Genomic DNA, 27,848 nt, shown 5'->3' with positions numbered 1-27,848 from the left:
GTAGTAGTGTCTTTTGTGATCTGTTTCCACATAGTAAACCTCATTGTCATCACACAAACAAAATGATTAACGTGTGGAGGTTGGGGACCTACCTTCTGTGACTGTTCCCTCCAGGGCTCTTTAGCCAATAGCTGCCTCAGGCTGTGGGGCAATCCCAACAGGCATAGCGAGACTGACTGCTCAGCCAGCACGGAGTCACCGTAGAGAGCATGAGGTAGACCGGGCGGCTCTGACCCCTGCTGCCATGGAAACCACTGGGTCCTAACGCCCAGGAGGAGGGGCATGGTGTGGTCGCCCCAGGAGATCACCGCCGCAGCGAATACCTGGAGCAGGAAGTCTGTGGCCTGCACAGGATGATGGGTAATGGAGTCCAGGTTATTCAGCCCAAGTATATGCAACACACAAATAGACTACCTGATTAAAAGACTACACACTGTGCACTTGGCAATTAAACGACTATAAAAGCATACCAATGCTAACAAATAGAAGTCAGAAATCATACCATTCCTTGAAATACCACAGCTACAACTTCACGAGGGTCGACATTCCAAAGTAATTACTGAATGATAGCCATTCAACCAGAATCCACCCACTACAAACCGGCAGTACATACAGTGAGATCCAAAAGTATTGGGACAGTGACAAATGTTTTGTTGTTTTGGCTATCTACTCCAGCATTTTGGATTTGAAAATATACAATGACAATGAGGTTAACATGCAGACTGTCAGCTTTAATTTGAGGGTATTTTCATCCATATCAGGTGAACCATTTAGAAATTACAACACTTTTTGTACACAGTCCCCCCCATTTTAGGGGACCAAAAGTATATACAGTGTATTCAGACTCCTTAACTTTTTCCACATTGTTACTTTACAGCCTTATTCTAAAATTGATTAAATTGTTTTACACACAATACCCCATAATGACAAAGCAAAAACAGGTTTTTAGAAATGTTAGAAAATTTATTGAAAATAAAAAACTGAAATATCACATTTACACAAGTATTCAGACCCTTTGGTCAGTACTTTGTTGAAGCACCTTTGGCAGTGATTACAGCCTCGAGTCTTATTGGGTATGACTCTACAAGCTTGGCACACCTGTATTTGGGGAGTTTCTCCCATTCTTCTCTGCGGATCCTCTCAAGCTCTGTCAGGTTTGATGGGGAGTGTTGCTGCACAGCTATTTTCAAGGCTCTCCAGAGATATTAAATCGGGTTCAAGTCCGGGCTCTGGCTGGGCCACTCAAGGACATTTGGAGACTTGTCCCGAAGCCACTCCTGCGTTGTCTTGGCTGTGTGCTTAAGGTCGTTGTTCTGTTGGAAGGTGAACCTTCGCCCCAGTATGAGGTCCTGAGCACCTTGGAGCAGGTTTTCATCAAGGATCTCTCTATAATTTGCTCCGTTCATCTTTCCCTCGATCCTGACCAGTTTCCCAGCCCCTGCTGCTGAAAAGCATCCCCACAGCATGATGCTGCCACTACCATGTTTCACCGTAGGGGATTGGTGCCAATTTTCCTCCAGATGTGACGCTTGGCATTCAGGCCAAAGAGTTCAATCTTGGTTTCATCAGACCAGAGAATCTTGTTTCTCATGGTCAATGTCCTTTAGGTTCCTTTTGGCAAACTCCAAGTGGGCTGGCATGTGCCTTTTACTGAGGAGTGGCTTCCGTTAAGGCCACTCTACCATAAATGCCTAATTGGTGGAGTGCTGCAGAGATGGTTGTCCTTCTGGAATGTTCCCCCATCGCCACAGAGGAACACAGCCTAGAGCTCTGTCAGAGTGACTAATGGGTTCTTGGTCACCTCCCTGACCAAGGCCCTTCTCCCCCGATTGCTCAGTTTGGCCGGGCGGCCAGCTCTAGGAAGAGTGTTAGTGGTTCCAAACATCTTCCGATTAAGAATGATGGAGGCCACTGTGTTCTTGTGGACCTTCAATACTGCATACATTTTTTGGTAGCCTTCACCAGATCTGTGCCTTCGACACAATCCTGTCTCGGAGCTCTACGGACAATTCCTTCAACCTCATGGCTTGGTTTTTGCACTGACATGCGCTGTCAACTGTGGGACCTTATATAGACAGCTGTGTGCCTTTCCAGATCATGTAAAATCAATTAAATTTACCACAGGTGGACTCCAATCAAGTTGTAAACATCTCAAGGATGATCAATGGAAACAGGATGCACCTGAGCTCAATGTAGAGTCTCATAGCAAAGGGTCTGAATGTAAATAAGATATTTCAGTTTTATATTTTTAATACATTTGCAAAATGTTTTTTCATTGTCATTATGGGGTAGTGTGTAGATGAGGATTTGTTTTTATTTAATCCATTTTAGAATATGGCTGTAACGTAACAAAATGTGGAAAAGGGAAGGGGTCTGAATACTTTCCGAATGCGCTGTATGTGTATTAAAGTAGTCAAACATTAAGTATTTGGCCCCATATTCATAGCACGCAATGACTACATAAAGCTTGTGACTCTACACATTTGTTGGATTCATTTGCTGTTTGTTTTGGTTGTGTTTCACATTATTTATGCCCAATAGAAATAAACGGTAAATAATGTAGTGTCTTTTTGGAGTTACTTTTATTGTAAATAAGAATATAATATATTTCTAAACACTTCTACATTAATGTGGATGCTACCATGATTATGGATAATCCTGAATGAATCGTGGATAATCCTAAATGAACCGTGAATAAGGATGAGTACCAATATCTCACCTGCACGTGAACTCTAAACATACCAGCTATCCCATGTATCAATTCACACACATACACAGAAATAACACAGCACCTGTGTATGTGTTTCTGAGAATAGTGTTAAAATACTGTACTGACCTGCCTGGTGTCTCCACACTTGACAGTGGTCACTCCGTAAGCAACATTTCTTATGAGTCCCATCAGCTCCAAAAGCCACTCCATTCGTTTGGACACACCTAGAAAGTGTACTTATTATAAACCAGGGTTTCCCCAACTCTGGTCCTCCAGTACCCTCAACGTTACATGTTGTTATTCTAAACCTGCACAAGCCCACGTGATCCAACTAATAAAGATAATTGATTCGCAAAGTATTTCTAATCACGTGTGCTTTTGCAGCAAGAACAAAAATACTTTAGGAGTATTTGAATGACCAATAAATGATCAATGCAGTATATTACAAAAACTTTGCAAATACCCCTGACCCCCCTTGGCACTTCTATAGGTCTAAAGGTCAGATCAGTTCAAGCACAACGTTGAAATCCGCCAGCCCTGAAAGCGGATTGGTTGCTGGGCTGACCTGTGTTGGGGCTGGCGGCCAGACGGCATTGGTAGAAAGTCTGCAGGAGGAGCCAGCCCACCTTGTGGCTGGACCAACCCCGGAGCACGGCAGCGATGACATCGTTGAGGCCCAGGAGTGGCACTCGGCCCTGGGAGGTGAGGTGAGCCAGGATGAAGCCCGTCTTCTCCATCTGTGCCTGTAGAAGAGGCCAGAGAGCAACACGTCACTCAAAGAAGGGATGTGATCGATATCGGACAAAATGGAAAAGCAGCAGGAAAAACGACATTGGTTTTGGGGAAGGTTGATTTTAATGACGCATGGGGTGAGGCGACAATCAGTACCTCTGTGACCTGGGCGATGCGGTCGATCTCTGTGTCAGCCAACTCGGACAGACATTTAGAAACTCCCACGTACAGGTGCACCTCTTGGTCCTACAATAAACCATGGACATACATCTCAGTGCATGGTCGATATTCAATCATGCTTAGTGATCACTAGTCTCGCGCACACAGCCAATTTCTTGTCGTGTGATTGACTAAGAAGAATAACTGACAGGTGTACTTGTCTAAAAAAAAAGAAGATTTCCCTGCCTGTATGTGGTTGGGGAGTACGTTGAAGATCTTCTCTATAGTAGTACACAGGACGGCCCAGACTGTGTTGGGCGGGTTGGGGAGGGCCATGGCCTGTGCCAGGCCCCGGAGGAGGGACAAACAGATGGCCAGGCGCTGGGGCCGGACGTCCTGCTGGAACTGCTGCAGACCCAGGGTCTCCACGTAAACCTGAAGCTTGTCCTCCGACACGTGCTTCATCCATACAGAGAGGTTATCGTACAGGTGACCTCGCGTCCGCATCTAGGGGGAAGAGAACCGCGGAGGAAGAATGAATGGAGGGCTCGCACTCTTCACTTCGTTCCCAGGGGGGGTTTATTACAAGCTGTAATGTCTGGCCAATCAATAATTGACCAATTAACTTCCAGGGAGAAAATGAACCCCATAGTACTCTGACCATCCACTGACATTCAGAATTGAAAATCCCTGAATGGCATATTCATAGAGGATTACAAACTGGGTTATGGAGGACTCACACTAAGACTGTGGACCAGGGGAGGGCTCAGCCACACCCCCAGGAAGAGAGATGCACTCTGGGAAGACTGGGCTTGGTTGGATGCCAGCTCTATACATTGGTGTTGGACCACCTCACCTGTTGGGAAAATAACATGTATTTTGCTAATACATGATTGCTAGGCTTTCACTGTGTGTGTGTGTTTCATATTTTTGAATTTATCCTTTCCTACTGAGATGTACATCTCTTTTACAAGGAGGCCATAGAATTTCTCTGCGTGTTTGTGGAATGTATGACTATGTGGAACAGATAGGTGGTGAGGGTATCACAGTACCAAAGTTGAGCCTCATGAGAGGGGACAGGATGGCGCTCCAGTTGACAGGGGGGTACTGGTAACTCCCTCCCACTGTGGCCAGGGAGCCCAAGCCTGTCTTCACCAGGCTAGGGTGGGCAAACTCTGGACCTTTCTTTCCTGCCTCGGCGAGGAAGTCCACAACCGACCTGATCACACTCTTCTCTGGGAGGTAACTGAAGTCCTGGGGCACTGAGAGAGAGAGAGGGAGGCGTTTGACTAAGCTTTTTTCCATGCATTGGAAGGGGCAGAATTTACACGTTTAGCACGACTCCATTAGTTGTGTTACACAGGGCAAGCTAAGTCTACCTAAAGTATTTAAAAGAAAATACCGAGTCATGCATAGAAGTACATACAATCGTGGCCAAAAATATTGGCACCCTTGCACTTTTTTCAACTCACTCACAATTTTCACTAAAAATAAGTTGAAATTGACCAAAGTGTTTGGTCTCCACAATTTATTTCATTGTTAATATTACAGAACATTTGTTTTTCATTCAGAACTTAATATATCCAATTAAATCAGAAAATAAACAAATGGCATTATTGATACCCTAGACTTAATATTTGGTAGCACAGCCTTTAGTCACAATTACTGCAATCAAGCGCTTCCTATAGCCATTAATGAGCTTCTTGCACCTTTGTACTAGCAGTTTGGCCCACTCCTCTTCTGAGAGCTGCTTCAGTTCTCCCAGATTTGAAGGGTGCCTTCTCCCAACTACTGTTTTCAGATCTCTCCACAAGTTTTCAAATGGGATTTAGGATCTTGACTCATTGCTGGCTACTTCAGAACAATCCAGAGTTCTGTCTTGAACCATTCCTGGGTGATTTTTGAAGTGTGTTTGGGGTCATTGTCTTGCTGGAAAACCCATGACCTTCGACAGAGACCCAGCTTTCTGACACTGGGTCCGATATTGTGCTCCAAAATGCCTTGGTATTCTCCTGATTTCATGATGCAACGCACACGTTCAAGGCACCCAGTACCAGAGGCAGCAAAGCAACCCTAAAACATCATTGAACCTCATCCATGTTTGACTGTAAGGAAGGTGTACTTTTCTTTGAAAACTTCCATTTTGTTTTCTGTAAACAGAGAGATGGTGTTCTTGGCCAAAAAGCTCTAATTTGGTCTCATCTGTCGAGAGGACATTCTCCCAGAAGGATCTTGGCATGTTCAGGTGTGTTTTGGCAAATTGCAGTCTGGCTTTCTTATGTCTCTCTCGCAGCAGTGGGTTCCTCCTGGGTCTCCTACCATATAACCCCCTTTCATTGAGTTGGCGACAGATGGTGTGAGTTGAAACTGTCGTACCTTGTGTCTGAAGGTCATCTTGAATCTGTGTGGCAGTTGATCGAGGTGCTTTCTCCAACATTCAAACAATCCTTCAATGCAATCTTCCATCAAGTTCTCTTACGGCCACGTCCAGTGAGGTTGGCTACAGTGGCGTGGGCCTTAAACTTCATGATAACATTATGTACGGTGGAAAGAGGAACATCAAGGTCTCTGGAGATGGACTTGTAGCCTTGAGATTGTCAACGCTTGGCTACAATCGTGTGTCTGACCTCAGATAATTCTCTGGTTTTCTTTTCTCCGTGCTCATTGCGGTACACACAGTGACACATAACAGGAGAATGAGTCCTTTTCTCTATTCAAACTGGTTGAATGAGTGATTTTTATAGACTTTTATATTGCAGGCACCTGCAACTCACCACAGGTGAGTTCAATTCCAAAGTAAAGAAAAATCACCTGCTTGAAATCAAATTATTTCTAGCTACTTCTAGAAGGTGCCAATAATATTGTCAGGCCATTATAGGATTTATTTGGTGGAATAAGCTAACATTTTGTAAATTATTCCGATTTTTTTGTTTTGTTCAACTGCAAACCAAAGACATACATATGTGGATACCAAAATATTTTTTAATTTCAACAGAAATGGTGCATTATTTGAAAAAAGTGCAAGGTTGCCAATATTTTTGGCCACGACTGTATAGAACAGTGGTCACCAACCGGTCGATCGCGATCGACTTGTCAATCTCCAAGGAAGTTCTAGTCGATCGGCAAACATTTCTGTAAAAAACCCAACGATAAAGCCTTGTGTTCCTATTTTGTTTTATTAGTCTGGCCTGTGCGCCGGGTAGGCAAACTGTTGTCATTTCATGTGTCTGAAGGTACAAACTCTGTCTTCCCGGTGTGGCTGGAGAGGGAATTAAGTGCACTATGCTCCCGCTGGCCAATCAGATTGCTCAGATGACCGAGTCTGCAATAATGAGGCATAAAAGAAAGCTTCGGCAAAATTGATACTGTGAGATTTCAAAACGTTTAAAACCATGACTAGAGAGAGACTGTCAACGAATACAACAAAGAGCTGCTGTTTTTATGAGTGTTCTTACTCAGCACTGTCAACACTTTGTATTCAACACTTTTATAAATCCATAAAATGCGTGTTCTTCCTATTTCCACTCAGTGCTACAACAAGCAGTCCAGCAGTAATGAATGAGTAGGAAAGTGTATCTATAGGTTTGCGTTGTTATTATCATTAGCGCCTTGGGTCTTTTTTAATATCAAGGAATATTTCACTTTCTCGGTTTATAGGAGTAACAACATGAATTTGTGCATGAGGCAGGAATAACGCGGCGCGACTAGAGTTTCGCCATCAGCTGGAAGACGGTGTCCCTTTTTGGTCAGTGTCAGTGGAGGAAAGGGAGAGCGGAGGGATGTTGAGAGACGGACCCTCAGTCTGCTGCTCTCTCCCTTCGCTGAGACTGACCATCAGATGCAGGCACCATCAGCCCAGTAAAATAAAAAGCTAATTATTTAAATGTATGCTCACTCAGCTGTGCCTCACAAGTAATACAACAATGGATCTATTACCGGTGTGTTCATATAGCCTACTTCAAATGTTTAAATATAATTTTTTTTTAAATGTCCCGAACAACAATGCATTGGCAGGTCAATTCAAGCAAAGCCAGTATGCGGCGATAATGTATTGGGCCTATAGCTTACTGCACAACCTCATTTCTACAGAACTGTTTTTAATTGGTTATTGTTGCATAGGCGTACATTTTGTAAGTCATGTTAATAAGAAAATCAGAGCGGTAGTTCTCGGCCTGCATTTTGACTCAGAAAGTGATCGACTCTGAAAAGGTTGGTGACCACTGGTATAGAACCACTGAATTCTAGGATCTCTATGAAGCCACAAATCTCTAGGTATGTTAGGTCTGGGGCATGTTGTTGTGTGGTCCTTACCTGCTGTGCGACTGTGGCTGGTGGACATGTGGGCCAGGTGGAGGTGCCCCACCAGACAGGCACTGTTAGACTGCAGCCCGATGGCCCCTGAGAATGTGATGATCTACAGGTGAAAGGCAGGAGCCGTGTTAGTTTGTTGCTTGTTGTTTCTTGCTTTATGCATGTCCCTTGTGAGCGGTTAAAACAACATCCTCTTGAAGGACAGTAAACTTCATCAATCAATCAACGTTCTGACCTGTGTGATGGCCCGTATGACCTCGTTCATTCTGCTCTGCTGCTGGGAGGACTGCTCAGATTCATTCTTCAGCTAGAAGGGAGAGAACAGACACACATCGTCACTTATAACAGAGAGGAAGAGAAAGAGAGAGGCCCAACTGGGCGTAAAAATCACTCTCCCACCAACAGGTGGTGTTGTTTCGCCAAGCAAGGAGTTTTTGTATGGAGGTCAATGCGAGTGTGTCGAATTTGGTCCCCCCCAAAAAATGTATGGCTTATTTGCTATGTGAGGTTTATTGGATCTAATAGAAGTCTCGTAATGTTTAAGTTGTTACGAGTGTACTGATATAAGTAGGACACGTGACATCCTGGCAACTTTGAGAAAAAAATACTTTATATCGGAGTTGTTTCGAGATGGCCATGCATATTCATGACATGAGGTTAGTAGCAAAGCATCTCTCTCCATTGAATACAGGCAGTTGACTTCAACAACTTTCATTGAATATTCAAAAAAGGATTACAATAAATGAGATGTATCCACCAATCCAAAGAAAGGATAGGTGGGAGCTAGACAGCCTACCGTGCTGCTTTGTGGACAACGACTCCTATTGTTAGGGCCGGAGAGACATCTTGTCAGTATATCCATACTCTTTGCTTATATTCACTTAGAACACACTCTACCATTGCACATGTAAAGCCATAAATAGGTGTTTGGCTCTATCTCGGGGGAAGTTTTGGAACTGTTCATTTGGGAGGATTAACTTTTGTATTTGTACAGTACAGCACTGCACTTTTAAGTTCGATTCCACTAACCCCATCCCAAATGTAGGAAGACTCACCTGAAGGATGCCAGTCTCTGATCCCACCAGAGCCACCAGGCCGTTGACAGCAGCCAGCCTCTGCATGGTGGGACAGCCCTGCAACACAGGGGAGGAGAGCCCACTCAATTAATTACACCCGGACTCATACTGTTCATTGGCATGAATCACTTGCGATGCCAGGCCCATTGTTTAAAATAGCTTGTTTGGAACATAGGTAAACGTTTGCTCTGCCCTGGTTGTCGCTCCAGTACCTCAGCCAGTAGGATCTTGATCCAGGCATCCAGAAGGCGGGGTTGGATGTCCTCTGCCTTGCCGTGGCCGCAGGACGACAGACCATGAACAACCAGGCCAAGAGCCAATGAGAAACCTGGAGTCTGGACAACACAGGAAAGACGTATAGTTGTAGATTAACATTACACACACACAAACCTCGCACACTCATGAAAATGTACCATCTCACCTGCTGGCTCTCCTCTGTCATGCTACGGAGAGCGCTCATGATCTCCTCTGCTTTAAGGGCATCAACTACCCCTCCACTGAAGGCTGCCACCCCCACACCTGCTACAGAGTAGGCCAACACCTTGGGAGGGAGGGAGGAAAGGAATGAGGGAAGGAGATAGCATATGGACATTTAAATTATTTAAAATAATGATTTATAAAAAGGTGAGCAGACTAAATATTACCTGTTAATAAACTTTTAAATTATTTATTTAAGGGAAGACATCGTTATAAACCCTGCTTCAGGTGTCAAATCTGACCCTACACAGTAAAACAGCAGTGAATGAGATGTAAACTAATATAAAGATTTGGGCCATACCTCCTGCAGCATGCGACCCTGACTGCTGCTGTCCCCCTGTAGGGCCTCCAGCAGCTTGTCCAGGGTGAGGCCAACACGGGCCCGGTGTTCTGTCTGTCCACTGCCACTAAGGGCCCCCAGCACCAGGCCTAGGCCCAGCACACAGCCCGCACTGGAGAAAGGAGAGGTAGTGAAAAACGGAAGATAGTAGGGGAGTACATTGTTGCACAAACTGAAAGCTTGCCACCTTATACGCACGCATGCGCACATACAGCGCATTCGGAAAATATTCAGACCCCTTGACTTTTCAACATTTTGTTACGTTACTGCCTTATTCTAAAATGAATTAAAATGTTATTTTTCCTCATTCATTTACACACAATACCCCATAATGACAAAACAAAAACAGGTTTTTTGACATTTTTGGAAATGTATTACAAATAAAAAACAGAAATATCACTTTTTTTTGTCACCAGCAAAGCACCCCCACAACTCCTCCTCCATGCTTCACGATGGGAACTACACATGTGGAGATCATCCGTTCACCTACTCTGCATCTCACAAAGACACAGCGATTGGAACCAAAAATCTCAAATTTGGACTCAGAGCAAAATGACAAATGCTCGTGTTTCTTGGCCCAAGCAAGTCTCTTCTTCTTATTGGTGTCCTTTAGTAGTGGTTTCTTTGCAGCAATTCAACCATGAATGCCTGATTCACGCAGTCTCCTCTGAACAGTTGATGTTGAGATGTGTCTGTTACTTGAACTCTGAAGAATTTATTTGGGCTGCAATTTCTGAGGCTGGTAACTCTAATGAACTTATCATTTGCAGCAGAGGTAACTCTGGGTCTTCCATTCCTGTGGCGGTCCTCATGAGAGCCAGTTTCATCATAGCACTTGATGGTTTTTGCGACTGCACTTGAAGAAACTTTCAACCTTCTTGACATTTTCTGGATTGACTGACATTCATGTCTTAAAGTAATGATGGACTGTCGTTTCTCTTTGCTTATTTGAGCGGTTCTTGCCATAATATGGACTTGGTATTTTACCAAATAGGCCTATCTTCTGTAAACCACCCCTACCTTGTCACAACATAACTGATCGGCTTGAGGAAAGACGCATTGAAGGAAAGAAATTCCACAAATTAACTTTTAACAAAGCACACCTGTTAATTGAAATGCATTCCAAGTGACTACCCCATGAAGCTGGTTGAGAGAATGCCAAGCGTGTGCAAAGCTGTCATCAAGGCAAAGGGTGGCTATTTGAAGAATCTCAAATATAAAATATATTTTGATTTGTTCAATACTTTTTTGGTTACTACATGATTCCATGTGTGTTATTTCATAGTTGTTGTCTTCACTACTATTCTACAATGTAGAAAATATTAAAAATAAAGAAAACCCTGGAATGAGTAGGTGTGTCTAAACTTTTGACTGGTACAGTAAATATTTAGAATCTTTGGCAGCGATTACAGGCTTGAGTCTTCTTGGGTATGAGCTTGGCACACCTGTATTTGGGGAGTTTCTCCCATTCGTCTCTGCAGATCCTCTCAAGCTCTGTCAGGTTGGATGGGCAGCGTCGCCGCACAGTTATTTTATGGTCTCTCCAGAGATGTTCAACCGGGTTCAAGTCCGGGCTCTGGCAGGGCCACTCAAGGACATTGAGATTTGTCCTGAAGCCACTCCTGTGTTGTGTTGGTTGTGTGCTTAGGGTCGTTGTCCTGTTGGAAGGTTAACCTTTGCCCCAATCTGAGGTCATGAGAGCTCTGGAGTAGGTTTTCATCAAGGATCTCGCTGTAATTTGCTCCGTTCATCTTTCCCTTGATCCCGACTAGCCTCCCAGTCCCTGACGCTGAAAAACATCCCTACAGCATGCTGCCACCACCATGCTTCCCCGTAGGGATGGTGCCAGGTTTCCTCCAGACGTGACGCTTGGCATTCAGGCCAATCTTGGTTTCATCAGACCAGAGAATCTTGTTTCTTATGGTCAGAGTCCTTTAGGTGCCTTTTGGAAAACTCCAAGTGGGCTGTCATGTGCTTTTTATTGAGGAATGGCTTCCGTCTGGCCACCCTACCATAAAAGCCTGATTGGTGGAGTGCTGCAGAGATGGTTGTCCTTCTGGAAGGTTCTCCCATCTCCACAGAGGAACTGAAGCTCTGTCAGACCATAGGTTCTTGGTTACCTCCCTGACCAAGGCCCTTCTCCCCCAATTGCTCTGTTTGTCCGGATGGACAGTTTTAAGAGTCTTGGTGGTTCCAAACTTCTAACATTTAAGAATGATTGAGGCCGCTGTGTTCTTGAGGACCTTCAATGCTGCAGAAATGTTTTTGTCCCCTTCCCAAGATCTGTGCCTCGACACAATCCTGTCTCAGAGCTCTATGGACACTTATGTAAATAAGGTATTTCTGTTTTTATTTTATTTTTATAATTAGCCAAAATTTCTAAAAACCTGTTTTCACTTTGTCATTATAGGAATTGTTTGTAGTTTGATTTTTTAAATTGTATTAATTTAATCCATTTCAGAATAAGGCTGTAACGTTAACTAAACGTGGAAAAAGTCAAGGGGTCTGAATACTTTCCGAATACACTGTATAAGATGGTAGGGCAGTGTCAATCCAGCCATTCTCATATTTATTGAATAATTTATAGATGAAATTCAGACACACTCACTTGTACTCCAGGTTGCTGTCAAAGCAGCAGGCTTCCAGAGTGTCTAGAGAACTCATCAACAGCTCTGTGATCTTCTGACCTGACACATCACTGAACCAGAGAGAGAGAAGGAAGGAACAGAGGGAATGCTTTGGAAAAACCCAGAAACACAACAACACCCAATGACATCCAATGTCACAATACCAACAAACAAACACACAACACCTCATGAGTCAATTCTCACACACACCAACCCATCTCTACCCCCATGGCAGACCCCCTACCTGAGCCTCTCCTGGTGCAGGCAGGACAGCAGCATGCCCAGGGCCAGGCCAGAGTGGAACTGGACGGCCTGGGAGTCGTCTGCGGTGGGCGAGCCGGGAAGCCCCGCCCTCAGGGTTGCTAGGACCTGTGGCACGCTGTCCTTGTGCCAGGCAACCAGCACGGGCACCACCAGGGACAGGGCCAGGGCGGCACAGGAGCGGGCGATGGCACTGGCCGTGTTCTCTCCCGAGTAGGACCGCTAAGTAGGATCGGTAAGTTGAAGAAAATACTATTAAACAATAATACCATTCTGTTGAATGGTATTGTAGAGACATTCAACAATAGTGTACAGGTAGCCATTTCTTTTTATGATGTAACATCAATATAGCATGATTTAGCTGCCAGCATAATTCAGTGATAATTCTAGTTGTTGTGCTTGGTTGGTGTACTGACGTGTAGGAACCAGGGGAAGACTTGCCCTCTGGGCTTGTAGCTGCTGCTGACGATGCTGAGGAGAGTGTCCAGGATCATGGCCAGCCAGGTAGATGTGGACAGGATCTCAGGGCCCACCTACAGCATATACCACAACAAACATGGCAGGGGAGAGTTACAGCACCACCCAAATGGTAAAAGCTTTAGATGACTGTGGTCCTTTTTCAGTTCATATTTATTAGGACTATAACTTGTAAAACAATGGGATACTTTTAGAGACACGCCTCCCTATTTTATGGTACAGAAATGACCAGCTATTTACTTAAGCAATAAGGCACGAGGGGGTGTGGTAATATGGCCAATATACCCACAGCTAAGGGCTGATCTTAGGGACGACGCAACGCAAAGTGTCTGGATACAGCCCTTAGCTGTGGTATATTGGCCATATACCACAAACCCCCCAAGGTGCCTTATTGCTATTATAAACTGGTTACCAACGTAATTAGAGCAGTAAAAATACATGTTTTGTCATACTCGTGGCTGATATAGCACGGCTGTCAGCCAATCAGCATTCAGGGCTCGAACCACCCAGTTTATAATAAGAAATAATATGGTAAAATGGTAATTACACAGTAACAACCTTAGCATGCATTATTTGCTGTTTTCTCTTCAGATTCATTATAACAAACACTACTAGGCACCAGGGTACTAGTATCCCTTGACACCACATCATTTCCTAGTTAATACCAGGTAAGTACCAGTGCTATAAAATACAATACTCCCATAACGTGTGCAGTCTGCTCTTACCCCAAGTCCTCCCTCCGTGTCAGCGGGCATGTTGCTCTCGTATTTGGCCAGCACTGCAGCCAGACCGCTCAGAGCCAAGATGGAGTTCCCCTGCACCACCGGACTGTCCCTATCGCCACGGAGACACAGGTGTAACACCGGGTTACCATGACAACAGTAGCAGGACTCACCGCCATCATCAACCAAACAGCGTGGCTACCGGCCAGTGCTCCTCGATCCCGGTTTTGGGGGGCTTTCAGTGCGTACAGGATTTTGTTCCAGTCCAGTACTAACCCACCTGCTTTAAGGGTTTGAATGATGGCACTGACCTAGTCTAGAATAGTCCCACTGTTTTGTTAAGACCAAAGCTATCAACAGACAAACAATCGGTAAAATCCCTTACCATAATTATAAATGTAATATAATTGCGACAAGTTACATTGTTAATGCATACACTTGACACAGTGGGGAAATTCAATGTCAATGCAGAGGAGACAAACATGGGGGACAGACAGACTTACTTTGCTGCAGATTTGACAACATCAGTCAGCTGGTCCCTGACCCTGTGTAGAGGGAGAGAAGGGGAGAGGAAGACAAGGAGGATGATTTAGATTCTATCGCTGGACGGGGGGTTGAACGTTTCATCTTCTCATGTCTTGATTTACGATTATGCACTCACGCACACAGTCTCTTTTCATCTGAGCGTAGCACATCACTCACATGGCGGATGTCTGTCCCAGTGAGAGCATGCATTGACACCGATGTTCCCGCTGGTGTGCGTGTGTGTGTGGAGATACAGTTGAAGTCGGAAGTTTACATACACCTCAGCCAAACACATTTAAACTCAGTTTTTAACAATTCCTGACATTTAATCCAAGTAAAAATTCCCTGTTTTAGGTCAGTTAGGATCACCACTTTATTTTAAGAATGTGAAATGTCAGAATAATAGTAGAGAGAATGAGAATTTTATTTTTTTCATCACATTCCCAGTGGGTCAGAAGTTTACATACACTCAATTAGTATTTGGTAGCATTGCCTTTAAATTGTTTAACTTGGGTCAAACGAGTCGGGTAGCCTTCCATGCACAAAGTAGATGTCCTAACCCACTTGGCAAAACTATAGTATGTTAACAAGAAATTTGTGGAGTGGTTGAAATACAATTTTTAAATGACTCCAACCTAAGTGTATGTAAACCTCTGACTTCAACTGTATTTGGCCTGCAATTTCTGAGGCTGGTAACTCTAATGAACTTATCCTCTGCAGCAAAAGTAACTCTGGGTCTTCCATTCCTGTGGCGGTCCTCATGAGAGCCAGTTTCATCATAGCGTTTGATGGTTTTTGCGACTGTGCTTTAAGAAACTTTCAAAGTTGTTGAAATGTACCATATTGATTGACCTTCATGTCTTAAAGTAATGATGGACTGTCATTTCTCTTTTCTTATTTGAGCTGTTCTTGGCATAATATGGCTTTGATCTTTTACCAAATAGGGCAATCTTCTGTATACCACCCCTACCTTGTCACAACACAACTGATTGGCTCAAATCCATTAAGGAAAGAAATTCTACAAATTAACTTTTAAGAAGGCACACCTGTTAATTGAAATGCATTCCAGGTGACTACCTCATGAAGGACTGGTATAGTTATCTCTAGGACTGGTATAGTGATCTCTGTTGAGGTGATGGATGGACCAGTTGTTTTAATCCACCTTAGTATGCCTGGAATCTTGGCTTCAGTTAACTTTTTGGAAGAATCTGCTGTGCACATTTCCCTCATATCACTGTCAGCCATTAATAGTAGAAAGTAGTCCTATTTGGCTCAGTTGGTAGAGCATGGCGCTTGAAAAGTCAGGATTGTGGGTTACGATTTCCACTGGGGCAAACCATACGAAATATGTATGCGTGCATGACTATTAGATACCAGAATATTGTGACGAGGAGAGGAAGCTATTTTAGACTATTGATATGTAGCCCATATTCCTGGCAGATTAGCCTTCAAACGATCCCCTCATTTGAGAAGAGAGCTGTTTTAGGAAGTTAATATCTAGTTAGTAGTTTCTGTCACTGAGATATACTGGAATTACATTACAAGATTGGCATCCAAATTAGATAGTTAGATTCATGCGAAGCTATGCAAAAACTAGAAACACTATTGTCAATCTTGTAATTCCAGAATAACTCAGTGACAGAAACAAACTAGATTTATTCAGGAATGTTTCCTTTTACCCAGAGGTAAAGGGCAGAGTAATCTGTGTTAAGAGCTGAGATGTTTTTGATTATAGGGAGAGGGGTCAAAATGACAGGGCTTTTTGGTGGATGCCACAGAGGAAGTAATTCAGAAAATGACCATCTCCGCAAAGGTCAACTATGTCCTGTTGTTCCATAGTCTTAAATAATGTCATGCTGTCGGCTACAGGGACCAATGAAATGTGCAATGTTGGAAGATGGGCTGGATTATGGTGGAATAGAACGGCATGTTTAAAGACAGGTGTGTGTGTGTGTGTCCGTGTCCATGTGTGTTCTCACCAGAGCCAGGCACAGTGCTGTTTGTACTGCAGCTCCTCTGGACTCTCCTTGCCTTGCTTTTGCTGCATCTCCAGCTCTGCCCGACGACCCTAATGACCACAGCAAGCATGACCACACAGCAACCACATACACACAACCACCATACCGGTACAGCAACCATGATCGCAAAACAACCGCATTCATACGGCAACCATGACCATAAATTGACCAGGAAACTCAATACAGATAAACAGAAAGACATGCAGTATTCATACGGCACGCACTTACCTGTAGGACGGAATGGTAAGCTCGACTCATGAACCCTCGCCAGGCCTGGGGTAGGAGGAGGGCACGATGCCACTCTGACGGCTGAATGTTCACCTGACCACAGAGAAGAGAAACACTGAGTATGTATGTACATTCATACATGTACACAACCGTTCAAAGTTTTAGGGTACTTAGAAATGTCAGTGTTTTTGAAAGAAAAGCCCATTAAAATAACATTAAACTTATCAGAAATACAGCGTAGACATTGTTAATGTTGTAAATGACTATTGTAGCTGGAAACGGCAGATTTTTTATGGAATATCTGCATAGGTGTACAGAGGCCCATTATCAGCAACCAGCACCCTGTGTTCCAATGGCACGTTGTGTTAGATAATCCAAGTTTATCATTTTAAAAAGCTAATTGATCATTAGAAAACCCTTTTGCAATTATGTTAGCACAGCTGAAAACTGTTGTGCTTATTAAAGAAGCAATAAAACTGGGCTTCTTTAGTCTAGTTGAGTATCTGGAGCATCAGCATTTGTGAGTTCGATAACATGCTCAAAATGACCAGAAACAAAGACCTTTCTTCTGAAACTCGTCAGTCTATTCTTGTTCTGAGAAATGAAGGCTATTCCATGCGAGAAATTGCCAAGAAACTGAAGATCTCGTACAACGCTGTGTACTACTCCCTTCACAGAACAGCGCAAACTGTCTCTAACCAGAATGGAAAGAGGAGTGGGAGGCCCCGGTGCACAACTGAGCACGAGGACAAGTACATTAGAGTGTCTAGTTTGAGAAACAAATCTAGCAACTCATAAACAAAACACTTGAGAGGGAAGGTTGATGAACAGATTGTTAAAATAAACAGTTTGTGTAGTATGTTGAGGATGCCTTAAACTGTTACTGTAGCGTACAACTAGGGCTGTCAGCCGGTGATTGTCAAGCAAACTACTGCCGGTCTCACGGTAATTGACTGTTAATTAACATAAACACATTTAGCATCTCCTGGCTCCCACGCATAGCCAACAAGCCACTGATGCAGACCTTTGGAGTATCTACATTTTAAAAAGTCTAATAAATCCATGTAATATAGCCTACACCAACACAATAAATCCATTATTTATTTTAGACAGGTCTAAAGAAACATGATATGAAAAAAATGTAGTCTATTTCAGAAGAACAGACTAGCATACTGAGTTGTCCTTATGTTGGGCCCTGATATGGCTAAGCCATATGGCAGTGGGCTACACTAGTTAATTTAGCAGACAAGATTTGCTTAGAATTCTGTGGCATTACTTTATATTATGACGAATGCAATTGAACTTAGCTGAATAAAACAGAAAGGATATTTTCTCCATGCGTCTATTCTGTGTTGAGCGGTTAACCTCTCTAGGGTAGGGGGCAGTATTTTCACGGCCGGATAAAAAAACGTACCCGATTTAAACTGGTTACTACTCTTTTCCAGAAACGAGAATATGCATATAATTGGTAGTTTTGGATAGAAAACACTAAAGTTTCTAAAACTGTTTGAATGGTGTCTGTGAGTATAACAGAACTCATATGGCAGGCCAAAACCTGAGAAGATTCCATACAGGAAGTGCCCTCTCTGACCATTTCTTGTGCTTCTGTGGCATCTCTGTCGAAAATACAGCATCTCTGCTGTAACGTGACAATTTCTAAGGCTCCCATAGGCTCTCTGAAGGCGCCAGAAAGTGGAATGAGATCTCTGCTGTCTCTGGGCTAGGTACAGGAGCGCTGTTTGTGAGTGGTCAGGCTGGTGGCTCAGAGACAGGAGATGCGCGGCCCCGAGAAGTGGCCATGTTTTTCTTTCAGCCTTTGAACGAAAACAACATCGCCCGGTTGGAATATTATCGCTATTTTACGAGAAAAATAGCATAAAAATAGATTTTAAACAGCGTTTGACATGCTTCTAAGTACGGTAATGGAATATTTTACATTTTTTTGTCACGACATGAATCTGCGCATCACCCTTCGGATTGGGACCTGAACGCACGAACAAAACGGAGGATATTTGAACATAACTATGGATTATTTTGAACCAAAACAACATTTGTGGTTGAAGTAGAAGTCCTGGGAGTGCATTCTGACGAAGAACAGCAAAGGTAATCCAATTTTTCTAATAGTAATTCTGAGTTTACTGAGCCGGCGAGTGTCTGTTTAGCTAGCCTTGATGGCAGAGCTATCTACTCAGAATATTGCAAAATGTGCTTTTGCCGAAAAGCTATTTTAAAATCTGACACAACGATTGCATAAAGGAGTTCTGTATCAATAATTCTTTAAATAATTGTTATGTATTTTGTAAACGTTTATCAAGAGTAATTTAGTAAATTCACCGGAAGTTTTCGGTGTGTATGCTAGTTCTGAACGTCACATGCTAATGTAAAAAGCAGTTTTTTTTATATAAATATGATCTTTATTGAACAAAACATGCATGTATTGTATAACAATGTCCTAGGAGTGTCATCTGATGAAGATCATCAAAGGTTAGTGCTGCATTTAGCTGTGTTTTGGGTATTTGTGATGCATGCTAGTTGCTTGAAAAATGGCTGTGTGATTATTTCTGGCTGGGTACTCTCCTAACATAATCTAATGTTTTGCCTTCGCTGTAAAGCCTTTTTAAAATCGGACAATGTGGTTAGATTAACGAGAGTCTTGTCTTTAAAATGGTGTAAAATAGTCATATGTTTGAGAAATTTAAGTTATAGCATTTTTAAGGTTTTTGTATTTCGCCCCACTCGATTCCACTGGCTGTTGACTAGGTGGGACGATTTCGTCCCACATACCCAAGAGAGGTTAACAAAGAAACAGGTACTCCTACTTTCTGAATGTATAGTTATTTATGCAAATTTAGTTGTGATACAAATGTTGGGCCATACGTTTAGATTTTTAATACATTCTAAGGCTGCATGATGCAACTCTAATGATGATTTAGGCAGGCTGTACACACTTCATCAGTCTCTCATTCACAAGTAATAGGCTAATAGTGTCACCCATCACACCATAATTGATTTAATCTTGTCTTTACATATACTAAATAATACATGTGTGAAATTTGCTTTGATTTAGAATGGACCATTATCATGCACCTGTATCGAAACGGGCAGCGAAAAAACATACGTCATCTATGCACTTCAATAGCGAATGGAGGACGCTTTTCCCGTGGTTCATTTTCTTGTAAAGAGAAACAATGTGCTTAATATAAGAAAGTTGAGAAATAAATATAGTAGGCCTAGCCTATAGAAAGCTGATAGGATCCTCTTATTTTTAATAGAAGCAATCACTCTGTTTTCTCGTGTAATTGCATAACCTATAAAAATGTTGCGTAACATGAGCTAGTGGGTTCTCATGAAGTGTTTGATTAGATTTTGGATGGCATTTGCATTGATGTCAGTGATTAGAGGGACAATAGAGTGCTGAGTACCAGGCAGTTAGCAAGTTTGGTAGGCTACTAATGACCAGCAGCAGCATCAGAGCTTGGAGAAGCCCAATTACTGTGACTAAACAGTCACGTGGAATTTGACTGCAGTCATGACTCGTGACCGCCGGTGTGGCGGTAATACGGTCACCGTAACAGCCCTACGTAAAACCAGCTGTCAGTTTGAAACATGGCTGTTGGATGATACACGGTGGCCACCAGATGAAAGAGACAAAGTATGTATAAATGTTCAGGTTACTTTTCTCAAGTCAACCAGCCAGTGATGATGACAGAGGGAGAGAAAGAAAGAGTGAGAGGAGACAACGAGAAACAGAAAAGGTAAGGACAACAGAAAAAGAAGAGAGATAATGCGAGTAGATAGAGAGAACATGAACGAAAGAAAGATAGTGACCAGAAATATGATGGGATAGGGGAGAAATAGAAAGGCATCTACAGAGAAAGAGAGGAGACACCCCCTTGCCCCTACCAACTCACTCAGAGGGCCTTCCGTTGGCACGTGTTGCTGATGAAACTTTGAGGGTGACTACCAGAGTGGCGATGGATTCAATAAACCCATCAACTTAGGAACACACTCGTGACTTGAATGACGCAATTCGTGTTCCACTTTTAAATAATAAAACTAGCAATTCAAATGAACAAATCCCCCATTGTTTTACGAGATATAAACCTCAGTAACAGTTAAACATTTAATTTGGGAGTTACTTAAGTCTCAAAATCAGAAATACATGCACGTGGAACATAATTAGGCACGCCTCTCCATTCTTTTCTATGAAATTGCACAAACTCCAAACATATCGCAGTGTGTGTCGGGATAGCACCTCGCTCTGAAGCCTGCAGCTTTGCCGGCTCGTCAAAGTTGCTATCTGAGGGTCTAATCCACCCCTACACCCTCAATAAATTTCACTCCCTCAGCTTTGGGACACTTCTGCAAATGGCGGAGGTGCACGTGAATGCACAAATGGAGGGCTGAGGGCAAGGGGGTGATTTGGGATTCAGCCAGAGAGAGAGGTGTCACCTCGTGAATGAGAGTGGCTAACATCAGCTGGTAGCTCCGCCCCCTGCTGAGGAGGAAGCGGTTGATTGGTCGTCCATCTCGGTCGGTCTGGATGGGCAGGTCAAAGGAGAGGAGGAGGCCGGCTGGAACACACAAACATTACATCACATAAAACTTACATTTGCGGAAAACCAAGCTAAACTGGTCCTAGTCAAATAAATTAAAAATATTAATTTGAGAAATGTAACCTTTATTTTCATGAACTGTACACTAAATGCATAGTAACTCATGCAGTCAAGAATGATTCATTTTGCATACATTTAACTGACTAGCCAATTCGTGATATTAATTAATTTATCCTTATATTTCAATACAGAGGATGTCAACAATTTAGCAGGCTTATTAAGTCCTTTAAATCAGATAAAGTAATTTAAGATTTTTTTTAAGGACCAGCGGAGAAGAATAACGCCCTGTTATTGAATATTTCTCATTTATGGTGTGTGTTGGTACCTACCTGCCAGGCCAGGTTTGAGTCCAGGCTGTTTGCTCTTCTCATAGGTCTTCAGCATGAAGCCTGGAATCCCTGCCACCGTTTTCCCCTGGTCTGACCGGAGGCTCCCCCTTTTCAGGGCAGAGTGGTACACCCCACGGGGCATCTGGCTCATCTCCTGCTTCACCAGTGACGTCAGGAAGAGCTCAAATGCTGAACAGAGGGGGGTGGGGAAAGATAGACAGGGAGAGAAATTGGAAAAGAGGCGATAGTGGCAGATTTGAATTCTGTTGTTGAAGTCTGCAATGGAACAAAATAGAACTCTAAAAGTGCAAACCGCACCCATCCGGCACTCAGGAAGGCTAAATGAAACACTATTTGAAATAAAAACAAATACTATTTGAATTTAGGCCTACATACTCTATATAATGGATGCCATGATGGATGTCCCCAACCAGTGTAAGACCAGAGAAGAGTATTCACAGTTTCACACACAATGGGAGACTATGGTGTAAACACACAGTTTATTTTAACGAGGCAGAGAAGGAAAAGAGTGGCCCGGGGCGTCTGGGAACAAAGCACATCGACAAAAGGACATTGAGTGTCGGTTTACTTTTCAGAATTCCTCATCGTTTAATATAATTGACACGCTTCATTAAAATTACATTGGAGCAGGAAACTGGAGTGGGGAAGAGTTTGGTCGAAAGAGGCTGTCGAGGGATTGGGGCAGAATTTCTGATTTATTCGAGTCAACTGCTCTGTGGTGCTGCGTTTCAGCATGTAGAGACAGTCCTCGGGGGGGTATTGCTGAATAGTTTCACACAAAACAATTTAAAACGCTGCATTAAATCGAACACACTATTAAATCAAGATCCGAAAACACTTAGTCCCATCCTCAAAAGTTGGCACGGTGCTCAATACTGCTGTGATTCTAAAGAGTTGTAGTGAGAGAGAGAGAGAGAGAGAGAGAGAGAGAGAGAGAGAGAGAGAGAGCACGTGTGTGTGTCGTGAGTATATGTGTCTAACAGTACAGTAGTTATAAAAAGGACAGAAAAGGAAAGAACCAAGGTAGTTAGAGATGTGGGGTATATTAGATATGAGCAGCTTCTACCTGGCAGGACTGAGAGGGATGTGAGACCTAGGAGCTTCACATAGGATGGACCTGGAATGGACAAATCTTCTTCCTCCTCCTCCTCCTCTTTCTCCTTTACCTGTTCCTCCTCCACACTTTCAGGAAGTTTTGCGACCGGCCTGGCCTATCAGGAAGGCAAACCAGCATACCAAAGTCATGATTGGCTGACTGATTGCATTACACAACAATGATAAACAACAATATGATTAATTGTGAGTATAATGGATTAAAATCAGATTAAGATAACTTTTTGGGTTGATTGCACATAAGGTCCATACAAATTTTGACTTCGGCTTTCAACCCAACCCCTCCGATACATATACAGGTTTTTGGAGAGGTGCGGGGGGCTACCACACTGGGTGCCCGGGGCGCTGTTGCTGTGGCGGGTTAAGTGTCTTGCTGTATTTTTCAAAGAAATGTTTAAAAAAGGTATAATTTTAGTGAATGATATTATAAATAGGACTGGTGGAGTGATGTCACACATGCAGCTAACACAGACATATGGAAATGTCTGCTCTACCCAAAATTACAACCAATTAATTGCAGCATTACCCCAAAAATGGAAGAGGCAAGTAGAAGGGGAAAAAAGTAAGGAACTTGTATGTCGGCCCTGTATTAAAGAACATAAAATGGTTCAAGAAAAGTGTGATAAATAAAAACATATACCAATTTCATTTAAGGACCAAAAAACTGACAGCTGTGCCATATAAATTGCAAAATAGTTGGGAAGAGACTTTCGATGTACCCATTCCATGGCACATTGTTTATGAGTTGATACGCAAAACAACTCCGGATTCAAAACTTCACATTTTTCAATTGAAATTACGATACAAAATTCTTGCAACTAATAGAATGTTATATATATGGGGGATACAATCTTCCCAGCTCTGCAGATTCTGCTGTGAGGAGGCAGAGTCATTAGATCATTTATTTTGGTACTGTCCATATGTAGTTCGTTTTTGGTCACAGGTCCAGGAATGGCTGAAGAATTGCAACATTTGCCTAGAACTACCGCTGCAGATAGCAATACTGGGTGATTTGAAAAGCCATAGTCAATCAATTAATAATATAATTATTATTTTAGCAAAAATTTTTTTTTTAAATGTACAATCTGTAGAAGCTATGAGAATAGAAAGGTTCAATTGTTTTGTGAAGCATCACAGCACAGTTGAAAAATATATGGCAAATAGAAATCCGAAATGGATGATGTTGAGAGATAGATGGGAGGGGTTGAATGGAGCTGAAGGGTGGGACTAATAACAAGATAAACAATGTAAAACATACGGGGTCTGTAAAATGTATATAGGTTCAGAACTTTTGTGAAATAGCACAGTTACAAATAGAAATCAAACTGGATGGACAACAGAAATAGAGGAAGGACTAAAAACAAACAAAAAATAACTATTGTAAAATAGACTGTCTGTAAAATGTGTATAAGATGAATAAATTGAAGGTAAAAGCCAAAGTGTTTATTAGTTTACTCCAATTGGGGGATCGGTGGTAGGGTTTGCGGGGAATAATAATAAAGGTATATTCTTTAAAAAAGTATGTATGTCTATATAGGTATGTGTATGTATATATGTATGCATGCGTGTATGGATATATATATTTACCCCAAAAATATATGGGGGATTGGAAATGATGCAGACAATTACATTGATGGAAGCAATATTCTTTCCGCAATATTAAGCTGATCCACACCCCCCCCCCAAAAAAAGTGTCTTGCTCAAGGGCACAACGGCAGGCAATGTCATCTAGGATTCGAACAGGCAACCCTCCCGTTGCTGGCTTGCCTCTCTTACCGCTAGGCTACCTGCCGCTCCAGGGATTCATTACTACTACATAACGTTGCTAGGTGGTTGTAGGAACATTGGGAGAGCGTCGTTTATTCAGTGGGACTCTCACCTGCTCGGGGAGGTGAAGGAGCGTGTGCGCTGACTCCGAGAACTCTGACAGAGCCTTGTATCCACAACTGGCCACCTCAGGTTCCTGGAACACACAAACTCATCAAAACAAAAACATGCACAGAGATCTGGGATTTGGCTAGTCTGGGAAGCAGGCTGATTTCTCCACCAACCTTGTTGAGAGCATAGCCCCAGAGAAAGCTGACAACCTGCTCTTTGAGTTTCTGAAGGAAAACAAGCCATAGTTAAGCCATAGTTAAAACAAAACACTTGTTTGCATTGCCATGGTTAAAATATGGGCCCCAGGTGTGTTATGCATAGTCAACAGATTTGGAGGAGCAGTTGGTGTACCTCGTACTCCTCAGTCTTGACAGTGAGCTGTGGCAGCAGAGCCAGGAGCTCTCCTATGGCCTTGACCACCAGAGGTCTGGAGTCACAGCTCAGCTTAGGGCCCAAGGCTGTCCATGTGGAACCCACATCCACCACCTGGAAAAACATCATCATCAATGTTTACCACCTGAAGACAACGTTATATTAGGGGGTTCACTGAATTATGCTTATTGTAAAACGCACATACCAAGTAAGACAGTATTCATATTCAGACATCTTAGGAAATTTAGTGACTGTGCGTGTGTGCATGCGTGTGTGTGCGCGCGCGCACATCAGGGTTTCCGTTAGGCAAATGTGGCGCCGGACAACGCGACGAGAATATATCTTCATTTACCGGACACATATGCTTTAGGGCGTCCACTCACGGTGTTCAGAATCTTAACAAAACATGCAACTCCTGTAATGAAGCAGGCAATAAAACGTCCTTTTCAAACATTTGCCAAAATGCAAATCACAGGAAAAAAAGGGGGAAAATAAACACTTAATCTGCACTTGACCCCCTGTAACACCACCAGCGAAACCCCCTTTCTAGCTCTGACTCTACTGACAGCTACGTTGAGGAAAAATGTCCTTTCTACGCCTGTGATATATGGTTGTCCCACCTAGCTATTTTAAGATGAATGCACTAACTGGAAGTGGCTCTGGATAAGAGCGTCTGCTAAATGACAAATGTAAACAGCACACCTGATGCGAGCGGTATACGACAGATCTCCATTAGAAACTACGAAAGAGGGTGAAAGAAAGTTGATCTGAAAACCAATAGAACAGGTATGAAATGGCATATGAGGAAGTCTTTCATAGGCAGCTGTGTGGCAAAAGGCCTAGCTGATTATTGAGCTGCAGCTGTCAGTGAAAAGCATCTAGTGTGTGAAGAGAATACGCCTTGAGTATAATTTCAAACATTGAGACAAGAAGAAGTGGGGTGTGTGGCGAAGATAGCCTGTAGGTGTGTCTCTCTCCAAAATGTATGTGCCTAACTCTCCAGAATCCACTCCGCTGTCTCCCACCAATTCTTGCGCATTCATTGTTATATGTGAATGTATTGCCCTTTGATTGTTTATTTTTTAGAAATTCCCCATTACATCTGTCACCAGTAGTATATGTACTGTTAATCCCCGTCATTTGGTTACATTAATTTATGTTAACACATTTGTATTACTAATTAGGCCTATAGTTATTTTGCGTTCTCGTTCTCGGAGTGGAACTGTCATTTGCAGAGTTCCCAACCTGCTACACTTGTGAGAAACACGTTTTGGTTTTATTTTATAACTATCATTTACGAGTTGTCCATTTTTTCATTGTCTTTTGTTTGGAGTGCTCCATGTGAGCAATGAGCATGGGCCTGGTCTCTCTGTCTTGTTAATGATAAGGGAGCACGCCCGCCTGAGCACGTACACAACGAGCCTACCTGGCCTGCTGCCCGCAAATGTTGGAGTGCCCATTTGAGGATGTTTGCTTTCTGATTGTCTTAGTCACCACATCCACCACTAATAAATTACTGAGAAGCTCAGCTTAAGTCAACAAAGTCTGTTTTTTTTAACATCCATTGCGAATGATAGGCCTACTTTGAGGAACTCTTAGGCTATTTGGAAAATCTTTCCAACAATCTCCCCCTCGGGTAATCACCAAGCCTCCATGTGAAAGAGCAAAATATCATAAAATCGGATCATCCCATATATCCAGTGGAAACTTCATAAAATAGCCTACCTTTCCCTTGCGGGACAAACAGCCGTTTGTCCCGAGCTCACTGGGGGGAAACTCTGAGAGCCCAGAATAGGCTAGTTGATACAGCGATGCAAGTTCGCTAGCTACAGCTTTGGGCAGAACCCAGTGAGGATATGATAGGATTTTGCACTTCACTAGCAATAGCCAAGTCAAGACAGATAAGGGAGGCAGACAGGCAAAGTAGAGAGATGAATGTGATTGAAAGAATCAGAATTTTTATTAGTAGACTATATTTTCTACTGTTTTTATTTGGTCGGCTTTATCTATTTTGAATTGGTTGACAATGGAAGTTATAGGCCAACGGCTGCATTGGTCATCTCTGAGTTCCATGCGCTCATTTATGACATTTCGCAGCCAATGATTACGGTAATGTGTCCATATGGCAGAGGTTGGTGCTCTCGCATTAGTTGAATTGAAACTTTTATATTATTGTTACAACTAATATTTGTATGATTTCCACATGACCACGATTTTGAGAAACAAAAACATTATTATTGAAATGAAACTGATCCACAAAAACACTCATATGAAAATCCTAACTGACAGGCAGATTGGTAGAAATGATAAAGTGTATGCTTCCCCAAACTTGAAACTCACGCGCCACCTATGAAGTTATGAAATAATTGCCTCTATCTTTCCACAGTCTAATTTTCAAGAACGTGAAGACATGCCTCATAACATGAAGTAAAACATTCAGGTTTCAAACAATTAAGTATGTTTTCAAAATGCATACGGCCTCCAGCTCACATTGTAAAGTGATGGGTGACGCGTTGATAGCCTGCGTAACGTTGGTTTTTCTCCTGGTCAATTTGTCAGGCCACAATTAAAAACCAAAAAATTATCCGGCCAAATGCCAGCAATTACCGGCTAACAGAAACCCGGGCGTGCACGTCTATTCTCACCTCGGTGCGGCAGAGCTCGTGGAGGCCTTGCAGGGCCAAGGCAGCAGGGGCGGCCTGGTCTGGTCTGGAACACTGGGCCAGAGTGTGTGTGATTGCAGCCAGCATGTCCCCTCCGTGCTGGTAGGGCCTGGGACAGACGAGTCATTAAAACCTCTTTCTAGAAGTGAATTCAAAATCCACCCCTATCCCTTACCTCCAAGGCACTTTTGTA

General features: G+C 42.9%; 1 protein-coding gene across 2 annotated transcripts in view; it reads right to left on the bottom strand.

Annotated features, from left to right (window-relative positions):
- focad (focadhesin) overlaps positions 1-27,848 on the bottom strand; it is a 68,811-nt gene that overhangs the window by 1,341 nt on the left and 39,622 nt on the right. For both annotated transcript variants that reach the window (XM_029753717.1, XM_029753716.1), the window contains exons 15-41: positions 27,638-27,764; positions 24,972-25,106; positions 24,794-24,844; positions 24,622-24,705; positions 22,696-22,840; positions 21,609-21,797; positions 21,116-21,237; positions 16,664-16,756; positions 16,397-16,485; positions 14,396-14,437; positions 13,896-14,004; positions 13,110-13,226; positions 12,677-12,915; positions 12,414-12,503; positions 9,767-9,917; positions 9,410-9,529; positions 9,201-9,323; positions 8,968-9,045; positions 8,148-8,219; positions 7,913-8,015; positions 4,654-4,863; positions 4,342-4,457; positions 3,848-4,108; positions 3,599-3,688; positions 3,276-3,453; positions 2,837-2,934; positions 93-344 (exon numbers count right to left, since the gene is read on the bottom strand). In XM_029753717.1, the coding sequence (XP_029609577.1) occupies positions 93-344; positions 2,837-2,934; positions 3,276-3,453; positions 3,599-3,688; positions 3,848-4,108; positions 4,342-4,457; positions 4,654-4,863; positions 7,913-8,015; positions 8,148-8,219; positions 8,968-9,045; positions 9,201-9,323; positions 9,410-9,529; positions 9,767-9,917; positions 12,414-12,503; positions 12,677-12,915; positions 13,110-13,226; positions 13,896-14,004; positions 14,396-14,437; positions 16,397-16,485; positions 16,664-16,756; positions 21,116-21,237; positions 21,609-21,797; positions 22,696-22,840; positions 24,622-24,705; positions 24,794-24,844; positions 24,972-25,106; positions 27,638-27,764 (3,484 nt within the window). The remainder of the gene's footprint in view (positions 1-92; positions 345-2,836; positions 2,935-3,275; positions 3,454-3,598; positions 3,689-3,847; positions 4,109-4,341; positions 4,458-4,653; positions 4,864-7,912; positions 8,016-8,147; positions 8,220-8,967; positions 9,046-9,200; positions 9,324-9,409; positions 9,530-9,766; positions 9,918-12,413; positions 12,504-12,676; positions 12,916-13,109; positions 13,227-13,895; positions 14,005-14,395; positions 14,438-16,396; positions 16,486-16,663; positions 16,757-21,115; positions 21,238-21,608; positions 21,798-22,695; positions 22,841-24,621; positions 24,706-24,793; positions 24,845-24,971; positions 25,107-27,637; positions 27,765-27,848) is intronic.

The sequence above is a fragment of the Salmo trutta genome, chromosome 5 (assembly GCF_901001165.1).
Source record: "Salmo trutta chromosome 5, fSalTru1.1, whole genome shotgun sequence".
Lineage (NCBI taxonomy): Eukaryota > Metazoa > Chordata > Actinopteri > Salmoniformes > Salmonidae > Salmo > Salmo trutta.
This window is presented reverse-complemented; position numbering and strand designations above follow the sequence as displayed.